The following is a 23652-nucleotide window of genomic DNA, read 5'->3' as shown; positions in this document are numbered from 1 at the left end:
ATGGATGACCCCACACACCCCTCACACAAACTCTTTACCCTCCTCCCGTCTGGCAAGAGGTACCGAAGCATTCGGGCCCTCACGGCCAGACTGTGTAACAGCTTCTTCCCCCAAGCCATCAGACTTCTCAATACTCAGAGACTGGTTTGACACACACGTGTCCTGAGTTGCACTTTAATAACTGTCACTTTATAACTGTCTGCTACCTCAATAACTGCTATGTGCATAGAACATTATCTCATAGTATGTTATGTTTACATTTTTAGAAACTGTCATCTTTTTGCACTACTGAGTACTGGTCGGTGCTGCACTGTGTCTATTGTCCTGTTCATTGTCAGAAATTTGTTGTACTGTCCTGTACTTTTTGCACATGTTTGCACGTGCACTTTATATAGGTATATGTAGGTTTTTTTTATATAGGTATTTTATTTCGTTGTGTAGTCTCATGTGGTCCTATGTTGGTCCTTTGTTGTTTTTACGTAGCACCATGGTCCTGGAGGAACGTTGTCTCCTTTTGCTGTGTACTGTACTAACTGTATATGGTTGAAACGACAATAAAAACCACTTGACACTTGACACTAGAGTGTGGCACCCGGAGTCTTCAATATTGAACCTTTTCACAATATTCTAATTTTCTGAGATACTGATTTTGGGATTTTCATTAGTTGTCAGTTTTATATGACCAGCACCTGTAGACATACATGCCAGGTATATGTGAATTCATATAATATAAATAAATGATATAGTATAAACACACATAAGCATGTATAAAAATCACAATCTAATTTATTCAAGACCTTTAATACAATATATGGATATTCAGAAGGTATTTATTCATGTACACATTACGAATACATAATTTTTTTTATCAACTCTTCAGTTTAAATGTACAAAAAAAAACAAAAGAGTGAAAAAACAAACAAAATCCCACGGCTGTTTAATAGCAGCTTTGCAACTTGGCAAGACATTTCGCCAACTCTATTGAATGCAGTAAGAGTTCTGTTAAAAAATAATAATATCTGAAAACATACATAAAGGCACTTCATTTTATTATTTTCTTTTTGAAGAAATTTTATAATAATAATAATTTCTAGAAGAAAAGTGAGGTTAAAGGTCATACCTGCTCCACAGGGCAGGTATCCGCAGTGGACCAATGTCCCAGACATAGAGAATTAGCTGACATCTGTTATTAATACAAAGCAGCTCATATATAAAGCTTATTTTAAAGACTTGACACTGACAACAAGTGCTATGAGTGTGGGTGTGTTTGTTTTCTATAAATCTGATTATTGCAGGTTTGTGGTGTGGTCTGCCTCACTAAGATGATAAGGAGAAAAAGTGAAGCTGAGTGAAATGAAACACATGAAGAGAGAGAGGGAAAGAGAGAGATGAAGAATTGGACAATATTTGATTTAGAAAAAGAAAAGGAAAAAAATGGAGATGACAATGAAAGAAGAGAAGAGAAGCAAGAATGAGAGAGTTTAGCTGTTAAAATATCCACAAGTACGGTGTCTTTGACTGGGAAAAAATAAATCAGTCCCCCAGCTTAAATTCATAGGGTTTGTCATTTCGCTGAAAAATCATTCTTTCTTCACACCTAAAGTATTTATATTTTCTAAGACAGAAATAATAACAAACGTACATAGACCAATAAAACAAATATTTTATACAGTTCTCTTGTAGACACCATAAAATAGCACGTTAAACTCTTAATCTCAAGTAGGAATCTTTTATTTTTGGGTGTTTGTTTTATACAGTGCAGAATATATGGGCCTTGATTAAAAAAAGAGCCCTCTGGTGGTCACTCCCTGCTCGTGCTGGTTGCATTCTGTCTGTGGGGCACACAGTAGTTGTGCTGCGCCAAGTGGATGAATCCCGGCAGACACACACACTGGTATGAACCTGGCGTGTTGATGCACTTGCCGTTCTTGCAAAGGTACATCTTTGAGTTCAGCTCTGAGCATTCGTTAATATCTGGAACAGGAAAAATAATTACAACTGTTAGAGAGGAGTGCAAAAACATTCCCAGTCCCATGACTGAGATTCTGTTTTAAACATAATTGTTTCTCAATTGTGGGATGTTAAGATATTAAAGGAATATTCCAGGTTCAATACAAGTTATGCTCAATCAACATAATTTGTGGCATAATGCTGATTACCACAATTCGACTTGTGCCTCCTTTTCTTAAAAAACTGTAAACTGTTTTCTTAAAAAAACTTTAAAAACTTTTCTTTAAATGCAGAAATGTGAAGCGTACAAATTTATAGAAGCACTTATATGAATTATTTTGTTAAAACTTGTGAATTATGGCAACAAAGTTGTAAAATTATATATAACTTTACACAGAAAAGTTAAGCAAGCAATTTTATCACATTAAAATGATGACGTGACCTATACCTTTAACACACATATTATTTTGTGGCTATACTTTTCAATCAGTGAGTGTTAAAGTTGGCTCCATTTACTTCCATTGTGAGTAACTACTGATAAACAAATGTAGATTTTTTTAAAGGACATCAGGGAGAGGTTGAATTTTTTTTGTGTGGAAATCAACATTATGCAACAAAGAGGTGCAAAGGTTTTTTTTGGATTGGATCTGTTGAACACATGACAGAGCCAGAATGAAAGAGAAATAAAGAGATATTGAAAAATAACTAAATATCAAAGCATGATGTGAAAAAAGCATATGTTGTACTTCTAAAACGTTTTTGTATTTCTGTTTTTGCATGCAGTTCAAAACAACAGAACTCACATTTAACATGTTTGAACTGTATATAATAGAACATCACAAATTCATATTATGCACATATTTGGCAATTTCATGGAAATTTGAACCACAAATAAAAAGTTTTCCAAAAGGAACAAAATGTGTAAGTTCTATTGTGGTATAATGGATAATGCCATCTACACAGCTTGAGTTTGCTTACACAATGCTGACTGAAGCGCAAAATGAATCACTAAATGCAGTCTATTTCTAAGCTATCAAGGTTTAGTAATCGCGCAAGACCATATTGCAATTTTAATCTTAAATCAATCAATCAAGTAGCCTTAATTGACACCATACCAATGTCTAAGTCGTTCAAGTTCACTGGTTTCAAAGCGTTTTGGATGGTTTCCCTCATCATGTACTGTATAGTTAAGTGCATATTTCACAACTGTCATGTCTGTAACGCCGTTTTTTTCCTCATAAATATGATAACAATAATATTTTTTTTTAAATATTACATGTTCTAAGGAGTGCCAACCCTTCTACATTCTGTGGCTATCATTATTTCTGAATTGTGCATTTGAATTCACAGAGTTTTGACAAAGAGTGATTAGAATTAATTCTAAATAAATCACTGGTTTTTCATATCACAGATTTCATACACTTGAACCCGATTTGCTGATGGTTTTAATTTGGTCAATAATTGACCGATAAATATCAGTGGCCGATACATCGGTTCATCCCTAATATATATATAAAGGCTAAATTGAATTAAATTGCAAATAATTATTTATAAATGTTTTTTAAGCAATAGCTGTTACCTGAATTTCAGAAAAAGCATCAGTGCAGTTATATTTTGATTTAGCAACAGCAGGAAATGAATCAAATTCAATAGGTAAATTAAATTTACAGTTTGAATAATTATATACTGAGTGACTCAAATTGGATCCTTTGAACAGGCAGAACTAATATATTTAAGCCGTCTGTGTACCTTCCCTTTACATCTCAAACAAAATCTGAGTCTGAACTTACCTCACCCAATTTCTTAAAAAAATTTTAATAAAATCTTGATCTTAAAGCTTTATCTATGACTCACCCACACAGGCCATGTGGGACAAGTCTAGTATGTATCCATCAAAGCAGTCGCAGGTGTATCCCTCTTGTACCCTCACACACCGCCCGTTCTCACATCCGTTCAGCACGCCGCACTCCTCTGCTCGCAATCCCTCAAATGCATTAAATGAACCTGAGAGAAAAAGAGTGAGGTTAGTGAAATTCTCTTCCTCTGTAGGAAATCAACAAATATATACTTTGACTTGGCAGTATAAGACAATGCAACTCATCACATTCAGAACTTAGGCTACTCTGCATGGAACTTGCTAACTTATTTATAAGAAATGGGGAAAAAATTATTCAAAGAGGGTATGAGAGAGCATTAGTTAAAGGGATAGATCACCCAAAAATGAAAATTCTCTCATCATTTACTCCCCTTCAAGCCATCCCAGATGTGCATGACTTTATTTCTTCTGCAGAACACAAACATAGATTTTTAGAAAAATATCTCAGCACTGTAGGTCCTCACAATGCAAGTGAATGATGATCAGAAGCTCCAAAAATCACATGAGGGAAATAGAGAAGTAATAAGACTCCAGTGGTTAAATCCATATTTTCAGAAGCGATATGATAGTGTGGGTGAGAAACAGATAAATATTTAAGACCTTTTTTAACTCTAAATCCCCACTTTCATATGTGGTGCCTGTTTAGTTTCACTTTCATATCTGAAATTTGTTATTTTTGGAGCCTCAAAAGGTCTGATCACCATTAACTTTTATGGACCTACAGTGCTGAAATATTCTTCTAAAAATCCTAATTTGAGTTCTGCAGAACAAAGAAAGTGATATACATCTGGGATGGTATGCGGGTGAGTGAATTGTAAGAGAATTAAAATTTTTCGGTGAACTATCCCTTTAAGGATCTGAGCCGTGTTCACTCACTTCTGTGTACGTCATAATCTTCATATAGGGACGGCGAGCCATCAGGGTTCAGAGGTCGGGTGCCGTATTCGGGGCTGACCTCATACTCATGAATTGGGCCAGCGACCAGAGCATCTTGACCATATGGCTGACGGTGACCACCGGACATACGGATATTACACATAATGGCATAAGCATCTAGATGAAGATAAAAGAGAGGGAGGAAGATATAGAACTCACTCTGTTTTTCTGTTGTCCTCTGTTCTGTTTGTCTTTTTACTATTTGCCTCTGCTTTGTGTTTAGCAATTGTGGAGGTCTATAATTATTACAGGGTAGCCAGATGTGTGTTGTATAAGTTGGCAGGTAATTATGAGAAAGAGCAAATGCATCTTGAGATATAGTCATTTTTAAAAACTGAATTGCTACTAATGAACTACTTATTATCTACATTCCAACATCCTACACACAAACCTGAATCTTTCGGAGGGCAGAGAGCGCAGTCCATTCCCCAGGCTTCTCCGTATAAACAGCAGCACTCTGTGAATGTGGTTTGTATGTTGGCTATCAGTCTTGTGCAGGTCAGTCTTTCTGTCACAGTCTCCCAGCAAATACCTCCATCCACGTCAGCTTCTCTTTGCCCTGTGGAAACACAAACATATGCACACTGGTGAAATGTCAAAGAAAAAGACAACTAGAGAATCTAGAAATACACTTATAATTAAGAATCTAGAAATATGTTTTAATGATGTTTGATGTGAAGGGCAATTAATCTTTGCAGCTCATGAACCAAAGCCCCTCTTTCATTAAAAACTACCACACTTGCATCATACTGCCTGATATTTAAATCTAAACAAAGCAATGGCTTTTCCTGCAGTTCACTAGATGGCAGTATGACACTAAGTGGTACTGCTTTCTGGTCAAGACAAAATCTAAGCATATCCTGACCTCAGAAACTGCTTGTGCAGTGTGTGGACAGAACCTTAAAGTGTGTAAGATTAGGGGTTTACAGTTTATGATGAAGAGTTTTTAGACTGAGGATAGAATGTGGGGTTTATATTACAGGGTCAATAAAGCACATTAATTGTCTCACTACAAGAGCACTCCTGGGAAACACGGATTTAGACAGTGGTATTTACAGTATAGTGTTCAGGGAGTTCGTTTTATGGTATAAAAAATGCGTGAGGTGTGTGGTTTTAGAGCATTGTGTTTATGGTGTGCTTTTAGGGTTTAGAGCAGGAATGTATTTTTGTTTCTGGAGGGCCACGTCCTGCAAACATTACTTCCAACCCTGCTTACTTATACACCTGCCTGTGGTTTTCAAATAATCCTGAAAAACTTGATTAGCTGAGGTTTTGATTAGGGTTGGAGTTGAAATCTTCAGAACGTGGCCCTCCAGGAATGGAATTGAATAGCCCTGGTGTAAGGTTTCCAGTATAAGAGGGGTGGGGAACGTCATCAGTGCCTGCAAGGCCATATTAGCTGGCCGTGAGGCCATTCGAAAAAATCATGACAAAAGCAAAAGAATGACCTTCATTCCAAAAACTGTAAAATAAATAAATAAATATTAATTGTAAATAATTTCAAATAATAACAATGCAAAATATTATAATAGAAAGAGCTTTAAAACCTTTTTTCTTGCAAGCAATTGTATGGCTTTTGTAAATACTTGAATGGACCTTAATAAAGAAAACGTTTCCCTACCACTGCAGTATAAGACTGGGGTGTGGATTTTTAGGTTAAAGGGTTTCTGCTGTGGGTTTTAGAGTCTAGAGATTTGGTGTTGGGATGTAGTGTTTAATATCCAATGCATTTATTTTTGTTTACAGTTTAATTGCAAGACTCCTACCTGCTAAAGCCGTTAAAATACAGCGTGTCTTGTCCGGTGCAAGAACCAGAGGAGGAGTGCAGAAACACTGATATGAGCCGTAGTTGTTCATACATTCACCATCTAAACAGTTAGACTCGTCCACACATTCATCAGTGTCTGCAGAGAGAGAGAGTGAGAGAGAAAGAGAGAGAAATAGAAGACAAACAGATACAAAGAACAGGGTCAGTTTCTCTCAATACTTTGGAGAGAAGAAAGCAGCTATTTCCTAAGAGCAGATACAATTAAACTTTAACCATTTAATTTAATTGGAAGATTAAAAAAACACTCAGAAACACACTAATGAAAACTAGTGGTTGACTGATATGGCTTTTTCAGACTGATATGGGACATAAGCATAAAGCAGCATAATGCTTTATGCTTATTAAGCATAAGCATAAAGCAGGGTGGGATAATATCAATATACATTTCACATTTACGGGTTTAGGAATGCGAAAGTAAACAATTGCAAGGTAAACTTCGGTGAATGGAAGTGAATGGGGGACCACGGAAAATATAAAGTTTTATTATTTATTTACTGTCATTCTCTCAGCAGCTGTGTTAGAAACATCGTTGCATCTGTGGTAGTTTTTTAAAAACGAATTACAGGGTAATATAATACAAATTATTATGTAAAAAATGTAAACTAAATAATAAAAGAAATTAAATTAAATTAAATAAAGTGGAAATGCATCATCAAAAGGGTCCACTGAATTACAGCACATGACATGCACAAAAATGGCTGAAATGCAATGAACACATACACATGAACACATCAAATTAACATTATTCAAACATTCAAAAATACCTGCTTTACACAAAATAAACAAAAACCCTTGAAAACAGAAATAGGTTCTAATCCATTGACAAGGGCTGTCAGTAGACTTTAAAACTGACTCAAAGTGACATAACCCATCTGTCAATCAGCCAAGTGTACATGGTAATATCAATAAAAAATATCAACCAATTAATTGGCCTGACTATATACAATATACACCGATCAGCCACAACATTAAAATCACCTGCCTAATATTGTGTAGGTCCCCCTCATGCCGCCAAAACAGCACCAACCCGCATCTCAGAATAGTATTCTGAGATAATATTCTTTTCACCACAATTGTACAGAGCGGTTATCTGAGTTACTTTTTCAGTTCAAACCAGTCTGGCCATTTTCTGTTAACAAGGCATTTCCATCCACAGAACTGCCCCTTACTGGATGTTTTTGGCACCATTCACAGTAAATTCTAGAGACTGTTGTGCGTGAAAATCCCAGGAGATCAGCAGTTACAGAAATACTCAAACCAGCCCTTCTGGCACCAACAACCATCCAGCTAATCGTGTGGCAGCAGTGCATAAAATTACGCAGATACGGGTCTGGAGCTTCAGAATGGGGAACAAATCATGGCTTGATTGTTGGTGCCAGATGGGCTGGTTTGAGTATTTCTGTAACTGCTGATCTGGGATTCTCTCTCTCTCACACACACACACACACACACACACACACACACACACACACACACACACACACACACACACACACACACACACACACACACACACAGTATATAGTAGTTATACTGTATATATATACTGTATATATAGAGACAGATATAGATATCAATCACTAATGATTACACTAATTAATAAAATAGCATACGTAGTATGGAGGGGGGAGGCAAAAGCAGATTACAACTGGTATGTGTATGTAAAACCAGAACAGCCCACAGAGTATATGTAAATTTTGAGGCCTCCTCGAATACCTCCACCCAGTGAGCCTGTGTCAAAGACACTGACAACTCTGAATGAGCACTGTGTTGAAACAAGAGGGACAGATATCTGTGTGTGTAAAGATGCACGGTTGAGTGTTCATGTGTGTTTTTATGTGTCAGTGTGTGTAGGGAAATTATTGAGTGGCTACAGTATGTGTGTGAGGCATCTGGGGTGTGGCTGCCTAAATGCAGTGCGGCCGGGCGAGCTTCCATGGCCATGAGCCTGTGGTTTGTGTGTGTGTGTGTGTGTGCTTAGGAAGGCAGACAGCCTGCGGTGCACCATAGAACTGTGATCTTGATCTTAAAGGCTGTGCCGCCCTGACCGGTCGCTGGATGTAGCACTTTGACCCCTGCTTACACACACACATACACATACATTAACTAACCTGCACACAAGCCGCAAGCCATCAGCTGCAGCAGGTTTTAAACTTAAATCCATTTTAGATGTGTTGGTGTTATGGTGAGCCAAACTAGGCCAAAACCTACTCACACCAACCACTCAGCACATCAGCTCTCACACACCCACACGAACACACAAGATACACAAGTCTCTGTCATTCAATCCAGATAAAAGAACACCATTCAAGGCCAAACATCACAAAGCAATAAACGGCTAAAATAGGATGTTATAAATAACAAACTATTCAAAGAATACTTCTATAAAAGACCCTGTGCTCTGACCCCACCTTAGCTGGGATATGCAAAATAATTATTTCACTGTATATGTTCAAAATGTATAATGTGTGACAAAAAATAAAGGCTTATTCTAACATTTTCTAAGAATGCTTGAACACATTTATGTAACTATGTTTCTAAAACTCATTTTTTTACATTTCATTAATTCGTAAACAATATTCGTAAACAGCTTTGTGTTAAAGAAATTGCTACATTTCTGAAAGTTATAAAAGTTATGCGACTGCCTGCAAATTAAGGGTACACTTGTTTGATGATTGCAAGCAGATGATGATTTTTAACTTACCAAAACATTGTAGTTTGCTCTCGTCATAGTAGAGTCCAGCCTTGCAGTAACACTCGTACCCACCAAGGGTGTTGAGACAAAAGCCATCTTTGCAAATCTCGTCTTTAAAAAGAATGCATTCATCTGCGTCTGAAAACACATACATTTCGAAAATTTAAGTAAAAGCACACAGACAGGACAATATACATTTTTCCATTTCAGTGAATTCCAGTGCCACACCTTATAGATTGGTATGTATCTGGGCTTTTGCTCTGGTTAGGGTTATTTAGTGATCTGGTACATGCAGAAATGTCATTTGACTGGAATCTGATGGGGAGGAAATGTCCTTTCCATCCATAAGCATTCCATTCCAAGATACACCAACACACAAACACATTTCTACACATCACATTCCCTCGCAGAGCCGCCAGCAAAAGAGAAACCACACTCTCAATGCATTCATAAATTAAATCAGTGCATTAGAGCGCCCTTGTGACTGAGGTTTCCCCACACTGGGAAGCAGGCTGCTGAATAAGTGTGTATTGGAGCATATGCAGGTCAGATGCAAACAGATGTCTGGGGCAGCTTCCACTTATTTCAAAATGAAAAATTTGCATAAAATACAATATCCCGTGGCTAAACGCAGCACGCTAATACTCAAACATGTAAGCACACACAAATGCACAAAAGCATATATAAACAACCACACACTAAGCACATACAGACACACAGATACCTTTAAAGTTTTCTGCTAGGCTGACTCCTGGAATCACAGAGTCTCCTGTTGGAATCTTCCCCAGGCCCGCCGGACACATCTGTGAGAACTGATCTACATGGTTGCGAGTCAGTAGTTAATACAGGAAGTTGTCTGCTGTTTTTATTAGAGAAAAGTTATTATTTCTTGTAAAGTGCAAGATTCAATTGTAATCACACTATTATTATATAATTATTATTGTAATAGAGAGCAGCCATTCTTCAAAGGAACCTTCTTCAAAAGTTACATGAGAGTGATTGTTTATCATTATGATCTCCACAAGTCATGATTTTTGAATCCCTTATTTTATTGTAATTTACTCTATAATTCTTTGCTATCCAGGTCGACAAACATGCCTTTATATTTATTGAACACATTAAAGGGATAGCTCACCCAAAAATGAAAATGTTCTCATCATTTACTCATCGCATGTTATCCCAGATTTGTATGACTTTTTCTTCTGCAGAACATAAACATTTGAAGAACAATATCTCAGCTTTGTTGCTCCTCACAATGCAAGTGAATGGTGACCAGAACTCAAAAGGTCCAAAAAATCATAAGGCAGCATAAGCGTATTCCACAAGAGTCCAGTGGTTAAATCCATTGAAGTGATATAATAGGTGAGTGGGTGAAACAGATCAATATTTATGTAATTTTTTCACTGTAAAAATTTCACTTCAACATTTTCGTGTGGAAGTGACTTTCTCTTTCACATTTAGCCATGTAGTGGAAGGGGTTGGTCAAAGGTGGAGATTTACTGTAAAAAAAAAAGAGTTTTTTTTTATCTGTTTCTCACCCACACCTATCATATCACTTCTGAGGATATGGATTTAACCACTTTTATGCTGTCTTTGTGTCCAATTAGGACCTTCTGAGTTCTGGTCACCATTCACTTGCATTGTGAGGACCAACAGAGCTGAAATATTCTTTTAAAAATGTTTGTTTATGTTCTGAAAAAGAAAGTCAGTCATGCACATCTGGGATAGCATGAGGGTGAGTAAATTATTGGACTTACATTTTTAAAACTATACCTTTAACAACAATTTTTATTATTATAATTATTCTTATTGATAGGCATTTTGGATTGGATAGTCAATTAGCCAGGAAACGACAGGGAATAGAAGGGGGGTGGGATCGGGTAATAACCAGAGCCTGAAAAATTAACTGATAGCTTTTTGTTATCCTGCATTGTCTCAAAAACTAAGAAACATCATTAACACTAGGGATGCACCGAAATTTCGGCCGCCGAAAATTTTCGGCCGAAAATGGCACTTTCAGCACTTTCGGTTTTCGGCCAAAAGAGAAAAAAGGCCGAAAATATGAGCCGAAAATATATACCTCCTCGCCCCGCCCCTCAGTGCTCAGATTTCACTCTGGATCGATCTAGCCCTCATCACGGCTGTTAGATAATTCCACAACGACACTACCAAGCAAAGGCCGACCATGTCAGCGGTGTGGAAATTCTTCAAAGTTTCTGATAAGGACATCAAATTTGCGATCTGCAGTGTTTATTCAGCAGAACTTTCAAGATATATATATAAAGAATACAGCAAGAGATTCTACTGGAAAATGTCACAACTAGCGCAGCTACAACACAACTTGAGACGTATAGCTGAACTACGCCAGAAGCGACAATCCCCTTGACTACTGGCGCATAAACAAAGACCGCCTTCCAGGTATTTATCTGCCCAAGCACCAGCACAGAGAGTGAAAAACTGTTCAGTGCAGCATCTCATGTTCTTGATGAGCTTTCTGACAGGAGAGACTGTCAGAAAGTTTAGCAACTTTTGTTCTTGAAGAGAAACCTGTCACTTGTACTTAAATAGAAAGCGGTCCAATATGATGTGAATAGCAATTACATTACACTTGTTCTTCACTTGAGGATACATCTGTCGTTTACAGTTGAGGTTGGATTTAGTTCAATTACTGTTGTTTTGCACAATCATTTTCACTTAAAGTGTACATACGTTTACATAAACAGAATAGAGCACTGATCTATATATATAATTATATATTATAGTTATATATATAGATCAGTGGAATAGAGGCCCTCTGCCATTCTGCCTGTTGTTTTAATTAAAATTACTGTTGCATATTTAAACTTTTTGAAAGATGTTAGCTAAGTTAATTACTTGACTGTTGTTTTGCATAATAGTTTTCTAAAAGTTTACATTATTTGGATAATTGTTAATAAAATCTGTAAAATTAGATTTTTACAGAACTGAAAGAAGAATAATATTTAATATAGTTTTAATATATTTTTTGTCCAATTTTGGTGTGCTACTTTCAATAAAAGTGTGATTTATTTTATTGGTTTGTAGTTTTTCAATTCAGATTAATTAAATTCATGAAATTAATGAAAAAGTATAAAATGAATACAATTATACACAACATTTTTTTTTTTTTTTAAATAGGTAAAAATTTCGGTTTCGGTTTCGGTTTTCGGCCAAGTGCATCCTGGATTTTCGGTTTCAGCCCAGAATTTTCATTTCGGTCATCCCTAATTAACACCATTACCATCACACATAATACTTAAATCTATACCATAACATATACAGTGCTGTGAAAAAGTATTTGCCCCATACAGATTTATTCTGTTTTTATATCTCATACTAAATTGTTTCACAAATTCAAACAAGTTAACACAAAACACAGTTTTTAAATAATAATGTTATTTATTGAAGCAAAAAAGTTATCCAATACCAACTGGGCCTGTGTCAAAAAGTATTTTCCCCCATTAGTTACTAAATTGCCAAATCTGGACTAGACACACCCAGGCCTGATTAATGTTCAACTAAATTAACACCTAAATAGAACTTTTTCAACAGCATGAAGTTGGCTAAAAGGTCTCTCTCAGTAACACACTATGCTCGAAAAAAATTCGAAAAAGTTTGAAAGAAATTCCAGAAATTATGAGGAAAAATGTAACTGAAATATATCAGTCTGGGAAGGGTTACAAATCTATTTCAAAGGTTCTGGGACTCCAAAGAGCCTTAATGCTGAAATTGTTAGTTTAAAGCTATTTTCTAGCTGTAGTTGTGTAGTAGTAGTAATAAAAACTCAGGTTGCCTTTGTTTTATTTTATATCTCATTTAAATATCTAACAGATTATTATATCACTACTCATAGAATGCATATGTGAGGTCTTATATGACCCATATGTGTTTACTATGGTGTTCAATGCACTTTATGGAATAGTTCACCCAAAACTGAAAATTCTCTCATAATTTACTCACCCTCATGCCATCCCAGATGTGTATGACTTTCTTCCGCTGAACACAAAGATTTTTAGAAAAAAATTAGTAAAACATTTAAAAAATGTTAAACTCCAAAAGCACATAAAGACATCATAAAAGTGATCCATTGGACTCCATTGGTTAAATCCACATCTTCAGGAGCAATATGATATTTGTGGGTGAGAAACAGATAAATATTTATGTCCTTTTTACTATAAATTCTTCTCCCTGCCCAGTAGGTGGCAATATGCATGTAGAATGTGAATCACCAAAAACAAAAGAAGAAGAATGTGGAAGTGAAAATGGACATAAATTGTAAAAAAAGGACTGAAAATTATTCTGTTTCTCGCTTCAGAAGACATGGATTTAACCACTGTAGTTGCATGGATTAGAGGTCTGCAACCCGACCCGGGCCCGACGGGACCCGAGAACCCGGGTTAGGGTCACTTTTTCAAGTAGGCCTTCGGGTTCGGGATTGTAAAAAATTAAAAATAATAATCAGGCTTCCTGATCTTGTTTCGCCCTCACGCTCTCACACACAGACACGCACTAATTGACGAGATAGGGCCCATTCACATCGAATTGTTCTGTTTTCCCATTATTTCACATTTGCACCGCATCTTTCTTTTTCTTCAGCGTCTCACGCAGGACTGGCATATTTTAAACACCATGTCAAGTTAAAAAGAACTTCACATTTTCTGCGCTCTCTTTCATTCTTTGGAATAGAGATTTTTTTGATTGTCTAGATTGTTTTTAGTGCAGTTGTCACAAATATTAAACAATCGGAACAAGTCCAGGCTGCGTAGGGGGACATTTGCATTGTTTCATATTATTTCAGATTGTTCTGTGCCAAGTGAAGTTTCAGCAAATAAACGGTAAGGCAATGCTTTTTTCATTTATGCTCTAGTGTAATAAGGGGCTACTGTGCCTTGTTAAAACTGTGCATGTTTACTGTTTCAGTACTGTTACGATTGTTGCCTATATGCTTACATAAAATACAGCCTATTGCAACAGTATTTGCTAGAAAATAAATTAGATAGTAGCGCTTTCTGGTTTCAAAATCTAACGGTATTGTTCAGGCCGGGTAGGGTCGGGCCAAACGGTCTCAGGTATGGGTCGGGTTTCATTTTAAAGTCTGTGCAGACTTCTAGTATGGATTACTTTTATGCTGCCAATATGTGCTTTTGGAGCTTCAACATTTTGGGACCATTCACTTGCATTATAAGGACCTACAGAGCTGAAATATTCTTCTAAATACTTTGTTTTTGTTCTGCAGAAGAAAGAAAGTCATACACATCTGAGATGCCATGAGGGATAATAAATGTTGAGAGAATTTACATTTTTGGGTGAACTATCCCTTTAACAGTCATATTACACTTGTAATACATTGATTGTTTTTAGTTTCCATCTGTAACGTAATGAAATATATGTTAAATACAATGTTCACAATTATATTTATGTGTAGTATGCAAGTATAACAAGTTGTGATTCAACCAAATCAAAAGTGTATGACATTATACCAAGTAAGAGCAACTACTGAGCAACCTGAAGTTAGATGCTTAGATCACAGATAGGGCACAATGGTAAACTTGTGTTTAAACATGCAACTATTTTCAGTACACTTCACCACAAAAACATAACTTGTACATAGAAATATTTTGTAGCAATATATATATAGTACGTAAGATCATTAAAGTTAATTTCTGTTGAAAAATTGAAAGGGCATTTCACCCTGTACTTTTCAGAGCACACAATGAGGACACCTGATTTAAACAAGAGTAACATTGTTCAGTACCTGTTTCCGGTATAGGGCAGGGATGGACCTCACAGTTGTCACCCCAGCCTGCTCCCAGTGTACAACAGCACTCCTCTTTAGTCATGTTGCTGGCCAACACATTATCACACAGGTTCTTATCATTCAGGTTGTAGTAACAATCCTTCCTCTCCACTGATGAGTCTAAGCAACAAACAAAGCAGTAATTCAAACCTGGTCTTGTATATTTGATCTATCCTTGTATATTGTTTTCTTTTAAAATATTCAGAGTTTCATTTTCAATCAGATTTTCTCATTTTACAACACTGTGATCACAGCAACAAAACACAAAAAACAGCAACAGCACAACAAAGGAGTGAAAGAATCAATTAATAAATCACAAACAATTCACACTGCAATAACAGTTCAGACTTGGCTTTTCACTAAGAGCTCCTTTACATTATTTCCATATAATTCATAATCCACACTATTGTGCTTCTGGTTTTATGGTATTCTACTGCTGTGCTTGTATGTAAAAAGTATGAATTACAGCTCTGGAAACAGACACTGGAGCATGTCTAGTAAAACCATATATATATATATATATATATATATATATATATATATATATATATATATATATATATATATATATATAACACACACACTGTATATATATATTTAAACTCAGGAGGGTGATTTTCATGAGGAAGAAGGATTAGGTGGGTGGATTTGAACAAAAGTCCTTAACTAAAGCAGTTGGCTAGATCTAAGGAAATGCTTCCTGTTACTTTAATCTTCCAGGAACAGCTGGTGTGTAGCCACTCAAACACACATATCTGATCAAAACCGATCTCCATTTCACTGTTTTCCCATGTTCTTTTACTGGAGCTTTTGAGGTACAAATTGATGCCAATCTAGAAGTCGCTATCCCTTAAACTCTAAATTATAAATCTTCACTTTTTAAAATCTTCTCTCATCAGAGCCCGAAGGAGCCTGGTCTTAATTATTCGGCTTACGTTTTAAAGGGTCATGAAAACCCAAAAACACATTTTTGGAGATGTTACCAGTTATGTACACATTGAACATCATTGAAGAAGAAAAAATAATACCACTTACTATGTTTAATAGTAGGGGAAAGTGGTTTATTTTATGTTCTCAAAAATAACCATTTTGTTATTCCGGTTTAAAAACACAAGTTGAAGCACCGTCACAAAATGTGTAAAATCTGAGATATGACTGGTAAGAGAGTATGTGCCTTCTTAGATTTTTTGACTGACTGAAGATAAATAAATACTAACAGTTAAATAATAGTACTAGAGTTGTTATGACACCATAAAAAAATGATATGCAATTAAACAAAAATTTGTAATAAAAAAAATTAAAAAAAAGATTAAAACAATGGTATGTAGCCTTAAAGTATTTCTCAATTAAAGGAATGTTTTGGGTTCAATACAAGTTAAGCTCAATCGACAGCATTTGTGGCATAATGTTGATTACCACAAAAATCTATTTCAACTTGTCCGTCCTTTTCTTTAAAAAAAGCAAAAATCGAGGTTACAGTGAGGGCGTGATTGAGGCCAACTTTTGGAGGGTGTAAAGGCAGAAATGTGAAGCTTATAATTTTATAAAAGCAGATACAGTAATCATTTTGTTAAATCTCATGTATTATTTGAGCTGTTTATTTCTTTAAATTGTCATTTTTAATGTGCATCTTGACCTCCAAAAGTACTTTTGACCTCCCTTGTAGCAGTAAAGCAAAAATATCATCCTGCACAAGCAGCAATTGAATCTATTATCTGAAAATCTTTAAGATCTAATTAGACTTACAAAAGAAGATCCTGTATCTCATTCTGATGCCTTTTAGTATCTCTCTCCTTTACTGATCTTATATCAAAGCATTGGAGCTTCTTTAGGGATATTTTGGCTCTTGTGTGCTTAGAATGCTTTGGTCCCTCTGTAATCCTCAGACTGAATCTCATTTCTCTTCTGCCAGATCGTTTACAACCCCCATTCATCACACCTCGCCTCCTTCTGTTCTACTCTGAGCTGGACCCCGGCGATGGAAAGTTAATGTCCTGTTGCACTAGAGGATCTCCATGGCTGAGATTAAAATGTGAAGAGCTTCAGAAACATTTCAGGTACATGCTGATACTGAAGAGTTTTGCAGGAGGAGGTAAGGGGACACCAGTCCAGATAAATGGCAATCTGAGGTGTAATAGTACAATGATTTTGTAGGTTTGGATTGTGGCACTGTTTGTGGAGAACTGTTGGATTTCTGTGGGATAATAAACTTGTCTCAATGAGCCAAAGCTCAAGGCTAGAATACAACAAAACCGGCCACTGTGGCTAGTATTCTCCAAGGTCAGTAGCCACTCAGCCTTTTCACTAGCTAAAATCCCCCACCCCACAAAAAATGATGAAGTTAAACGACACCCACCTAAGTGGCTAGTGAGAATTGAAGAAATGCTAAAAGAATTTGGCGGGTTGGCAGGTGCTAATTTCAAATTCTGTCTGCAGGTATACCTGTTCTATATCTGGTGATTCAAAGAACAGTTTTTCCTGCAGATATAGTTCTTCTAGGTCACATGAGATTAAAGTAATACCTATAGGTACATGGAGTCTGGGTGTGGCAGTTTACATATTACTTTTTTACTTTATTAATACTTGTAAGTGTAGTTGGTCTGGGTGTGAAGGAAACACAATACTATATACCTTCACTTTTGCTATATTATTTTTATGTTGCTCATTGTAGGTACATATCGCAGCAGTTTGAAATGAACACTAAAGGCACTAAAACTAAAAAAAAAATTCCCTTTCACACAAATCACAAATAAAACATCAGATTATCAGTTTACAAACACTTCCTTCTTCACCCTGTTCCTAACACAATTCTATTATATGACTTCAATACACTTTTACTATAACGCATGACTTGTAATTTGATACTTTTTAACAACTGCATTACATAAACTACATTTATACTCAGTAGCTAAACTGAGAGTGTTGCACTTGTGATGCAAAGGTCAGAGGTACAAATCCTGAAGAACATGTGAGTCAACAACAAATGAGTCAAAAGAGTCATGATAGCATCACAAAATGATGTGGTTGCTTCAGCAACTGCATTTTTTTTATCTCACATTTGCTTTTTTATGACACTATCGGTTGGGATTTGGTTTAAGGAAAAGATGCAAGTTTTGTTGATTTAAGTCAAGTCACTTTTATTTGTATAGCGTTTTTCGCAAAGGTCGCCTGCAGGATTTAATCAGAGGGTATGAACAGAAATATGTCAAGAGGTCTGCAAGGGCCTTAAAATGAAACCTGACCTGAAACCAAGACTGGGTCGCCTGACCCTACCCGGCCGAATGATTCCATCAGATTTTAAGCCAGAACCCGACCCGAACCCGCTTACTATCTAATTTATAGTATAGCTGTATTTTATGTAAGCATATAGGCAACATTCTTAACAGTACTGTAAACATGCACAGTTTTAACAAGGCACAGCAGCCCCTTAGTACACTAGAAGGAAAAAGGGAGACATTTTTTTACCTCAGAACTGCTGCGATATGTGAAAGGAGCCATGTAATATTATTTGTCAAAAAGGTCGCCACAGTTATGTGACTCTCATGAGAACACACTTGATGGTTTACAGTAGAATACAGCATCACCTTTATGTGTAGCTAGTCTAGGTGTGGTGATGTACATTACTCCAGGCATAGTCTGTCAATATGGGGTGGTTTATTGTAGTTTTATATGCAGTTTTAGCTGCCCAAAGAAGGACAGTTTACAGCAGAGTAGGTAGTTAGTCAGTGTAGATTAAAGTGGAGAGCATTACCTGGAGGTGTGGAGAAGCATTTGCTTGTCGTTGGGTTGAATTCTTGAGTCTCATCAGCACACAAACACAGGAAGGATCCTTCAAGGTTCTCACAAGTTGCCTCACCACACACATCAGTGAAAAGAACACACTCGTTCATATCTGCAGGTGAGATAGTGACAGCTTGTCATTACTGAACTGAAGATACAATCTGAAATCCAGGAGTTACTCTTCCATCCAAAAGACTTAAAACAGCGCCACTTATCTAGGGCTAATGATTTAATGTGCTGATTCAGTATGATTATATTTGTAAAAAGTACCACCTGGTTTTAGCAGGGGGCAGTAAGCAAAACTTCAGCTGTATAGGCAACATGCAACTGTATAGAGAACAAGCCAAACTCAGGCTTGCTTGACACTAACAACAGCACAAAACGAGAATGCGTTCTTGAATTCTAACACACCCGGTCGGAGTGCAATTCAAAATGCAGGGATCTTGAGATGTGTTATAAGTTTCAAACTGCGTTTAACTTGACAAATGCTATGTTAATTACACGACACAACCAAAGATGACACTCGAAAAGTGTCTGTCTGATATACTGTACATAGAAAAGGCCTTATTACAAATCTTTCTCAGACCAATTGATGAATTCAATTGCAAAATGTACTGTATTGTTCTGGACTATAGGACAATAACAGGCTTATGTTCAATGATATAGAAATAAACAATATTTTGCCTTCTAAAGCCACCTTTAGTATTGTCTTATCAATGCTATATTTGTCTGCAACAATAATATAATGCACCTGAATGATATATACAGTATATATATATATATATATATATATATATATATATATATATATATATATATATATATATATATATATATACATTTATAATTATTTAAATAAAACTACATTTATTTAATCATTATACTGTATATGCCTTTCTACATGCAGTAGGTCTTTCTCAGCTAATATAATTAATCATCAAATATAATTATTGTGCTTATCGAAAAAGCAGCTTTTTGAAATTTGATAGAGCAATGACAAACTGTTTGCACAAATGACTTCAGTAAATAAAACAGCACCATTATTCTACAGACTGTGTTTGACAAGCTGAATTTATGACGACCAAAGTGGCTCTGTAATGCAAGTGTCTGCTTCCTGCAACATGGCTCTCTTCTCCTTACCAGTCTGTTCGCTCTCTCTTTTCTCCTCAATGCGTCACACATCTGTGACTCTCATTCTCTTTGCTTTTATCAATCATTTCAGAGTACATACAAAAGGATGCAATAAATCAACTAGTGCGGAGAGCCTTTATGTGAAATAGACTCAAAATGCTCTTATGGAGCCATCCAGCCACACATGCACACACACACAACACACACTCCAGACGCTTGCAGTGATGGTGGGCCAGCTCGTCAATGAGCCTTTAAGTGTTAACCGGTCGCCTGGAGTCAGCATCGGCGTGGGTGCTGCACCACTAGGGAATCATAAAAGTTGAGAAAGGATGTCTGTGCCAGAGAAACAATGTAAAATACAGATACAGCCTCATAAGAGCTGATATATCCAAATGGCTTTTTGTGCATTCCAGAAAATAAAAACTTAAGTATGGAGCTTGGGAACTTTTTGTACACTTCTAAAAGGTTTATTGATGCAGTGGGACCAAAAAAGTATTAGGTCATTTTTTGGAATTAAAGTTAAATTTACACTTAAAACTGTCTGAAAATCACTACATTAGAAACTATATTCAAGTGCCATCTACAAGCAAATTATGCTGGAGCTTTTTTCAGAATAAATCAGTCAGAAAGCAGACTTTTAATCACATTTACATTACATCATCTGGCAGACACTTATCCAAAGCTACTTAAAAAAAATATATATAATACAAGTGCTGCATTACAAAGTCTCAGTTGCTATCCAAGACAGATTAGAGTGCAACAAGATTAATAAATAAATGTGTGTGTATATATATGTGTATATATACACACACACAACGTACGTATAGTTTAAGGCTGTCGATTTAACGTCTTAATTCAGTGCAATTAATTATGTACAAAATAATGCCTTAAAAGAATTAACACAATTAATCATGCCACCTGACATACGTAAATTATAGAAAAAGGAATTTCCCATGAACAGAGCAAAGTACAACCGAGTCACAGTTAGCAGGGGGCAGTCAGCGCACCTCCAGCTGTATAGGCAACAAACTGACAGCTGGACAAAGTGCAACAGAATGCAGGGGTCCTGAGATGTTTTTTGTTTTTAAATGTCAAACTATATGTAACTACATTTAACTTGACACAGTGTCCTAAAACTAAAAATGTTCCAAATATATATATATATATTTTTTTTTTTTTTTATGGCTAGAGGCATTGAAAACCAGTGAAAGGAAGCACAAGCATAGTGAGATGCTCTAAAAGCATCTGTCTGACATGTACTTGGGCCAACAAAAAATAAATGTGACGAAATTCAAGAATGCGTCCTGTGAGAATAGCCTCGTATTCCCTGGATATATTGACTGCAAAATGGATTGCTGTGGACTGTACGCCAGTGATGGTGGCTTATGGTCAATAATATGGAAATAAAACAAACAATATACTTCTAAAGGCACTTTTTGTTTTGTGTAATCAATGTTTTACTTGTCTGCCACAATAATGTAATGTCTTTGAATTATCAGAATCATTTATTTATTATATATTATATTTCCAATTACATGTCTTTATTATTTATTGAATTATTATTGGGGGGGCTAGTGGGCCTATTTCGGCAGCTATTGTTTTATGTGTTTAATTTTGAAAAATTTGATTAAACAGCATAACATGTAATTAATTTGATAAAAAAATTTAATTGATTGACAGCCCTAATGGTTTCAGAATTTGAAAACTAACAACCTGTGTCAGAAATAAAGTTTTTCATTAAGGGGCAATTATTTGCACCCTAGATTTGATATTCAAGGGCTTTTTTTTTATTATATATTTTTTTTATGAGGGCATATTCATTTCATAACTGTGTCTCATTCGTTTATCTCAAATAAAGTATGTTAATGTAACATAATCATAATGTGTAAATGTGTTTGTGCATGCGTGTATGTGTGTGTGTGTGTGTGTGTGTACTGTATATGTTGGACAAACTTTTGTTCAGTTTATTAAGGATTCCAAGAACACAGCGGGAAACAATTTACTGTGCAGCAACAACAATCAGAATTTAAACCTGAACGGCATTTTCATAAAGCGTTAACGCCTTTGTTTTTACAACTACAAAAGGAGATAACTTGTTCAATAAAGTTGAAAATGTAAGACTTAAAATATGAAAAACAGTATTCAGGATATTTTCCTAAGCCATTACCTCTCTAAAAGAACAATTGTAAACATGAGTAAACAATGTAACATGTGAATAGAGTGTTAGAAGAGTTTTGTGACCGTCTCTGACTTTCTCTGTCTAGATATTCAGAAGACAGAGGGATGGGGGAGGAAGAGAAAGAGGAGGGGATGCAGAGTTTCCCATTAATCACCTAGACTGTGGAGGCCCGCCACAGTTTCATAATGAACCGAAAATATTTGTATACTTCTCACAATAACATAAAAGACCTCTAACGTTGTGTTTGGCGCAGTTGCCTCAGCAAAGCATCCCCCTGACCAATTTACTTGTCAGGAGGAGCACATGACCATGCTTAATGTTCAGCCCTGGCTCAAATGTTTGTTCAAGTCAATTTTGTGTTTTGACCATTTCTGAACTGTGTTAAATTCCATCTCGTTTATGCTTTGTGGTTGTGAATTTATTGCCGTGTCATCACCATTCATATCTATACAACCAATGTGTTTATGATTAAATTACTACTAGAGCACAAAACTGTTTACAAGAGCACAACGTTCTTCATAGATCTAGCCTCTTAATTTTGCTCACAAATTGCACAAGATTGATGCCTTTAACTTTAAAAAGAACAATTTTATTACAGGGGAACATGCCCCCGGACCCCCCTAGAGGGTCCAAGAACCACCCACCACAGTCTTACAAACTCCTGTGGAAACACTGGCATGTGGTTAGGAGAGAAAATGAGGAGGGAGATGGAAGGATGGATAAGAGAGAATCGGGAGGAATAGAGAAATGTAGGGTGTGTATACGTGTATTAGCATGTCTGTGTGTGTTGTTTGCTGTGTGTGTGTGTGTGTGTGTGTGTGTGTGTGTGTGTGTGTGTGTGTGTGTGTGTGTGTTTGCTGTGGGAAATCCGAACAAATGGAGGTTGTTCAGGGAATGACAGAAAGTGTGTGCATTTTCAAGAAAGAGTGTGTGTGTTGACTGTGTTTGTTTCTTTGATAATAAAACCATCCCCTCAAACTAAACTGAGACTGAAAGCAGAACAAAATTAGAGAACAGACCACTCATATATTAAAGCTGAATCTTTCTCTGTCTCCTCCCATTTCTGTCTCATACTGTCCTTCAGAAAACAAACTGCGCAATACTCAAAAAGAAAAAACACCAAACTCCAAAGACTAACCACCAGGCCACAAAATACATGTGGCTTCATCAATTTAATAGAACCTGACTGTGTGTGTTGTGTTGTATTGTGTTAAGTGTGTTAATGTGTCTGAGTGTGAATGGGGCAACTGCTGTGTTTAAGCCTGGTCGCTATGTTTTAAACATTACAAGTCTGTGCTGTCCACCTTCAGGTTGGTTGAAACCAAACACTCACATCAGTCATCACTCTAGAAAAGTGTCTGCCATGCTTTTTTATGTTGTCTGAGAGGAAGTGGCAAAAAAAAAAAAAAGAAAATGTAGAGTGCTGACCTCCGTTTAAGTATCCAGGATGGCAGGTTTACAA

General features: G+C 36.3%; 1 protein-coding gene across 4 annotated transcripts in view; it reads right to left on the bottom strand.

Annotated features, from left to right (window-relative positions):
- Window positions 1-779: 779 nt before the first annotated feature.
- Window positions 780-23652, bottom strand: part of ltbp1 (latent transforming growth factor beta binding protein 1) — a 131997-nt gene continuing 109124 nt past the window's right edge. For all 4 annotated transcript variants that reach the window (XM_052153356.1, XM_052153355.1, XM_052153357.1 and 1 more), the window contains 9 exons: window positions 18852-18992; window positions 15059-15220; window positions 10010-10102; window positions 9295-9423; window positions 6529-6666; window positions 5154-5321; window positions 4703-4879; window positions 3805-3954; window positions 780-1974 (listed from right to left, as the gene is read on the bottom strand). In XM_052153356.1, coding sequence (XP_052009316.1) covers window positions 1802-1974; window positions 3805-3954; window positions 4703-4879; window positions 5154-5321; window positions 6529-6666; window positions 9295-9423; window positions 10010-10102; window positions 15059-15220; window positions 18852-18992 — 1331 coding nt within the window. In that variant the 3' untranslated portion in view covers window positions 780-1801. The remainder of the gene's footprint in view (window positions 1975-3804; window positions 3955-4702; window positions 4880-5153; window positions 5322-6528; window positions 6667-9294; window positions 9424-10009; window positions 10103-15058; window positions 15221-18851; window positions 18993-23652) is intronic.

The sequence above is a fragment of the Xyrauchen texanus genome, chromosome 22 (assembly GCF_025860055.1).
Source record: "Xyrauchen texanus isolate HMW12.3.18 chromosome 22, RBS_HiC_50CHRs, whole genome shotgun sequence".
NCBI lineage: Eukaryota > Metazoa > Chordata > Actinopteri > Cypriniformes > Catostomidae > Xyrauchen > Xyrauchen texanus.
Note: the sequence above shows the minus strand (reverse complement) of the source record. Positions and strands in the feature narration are given on the sequence as shown.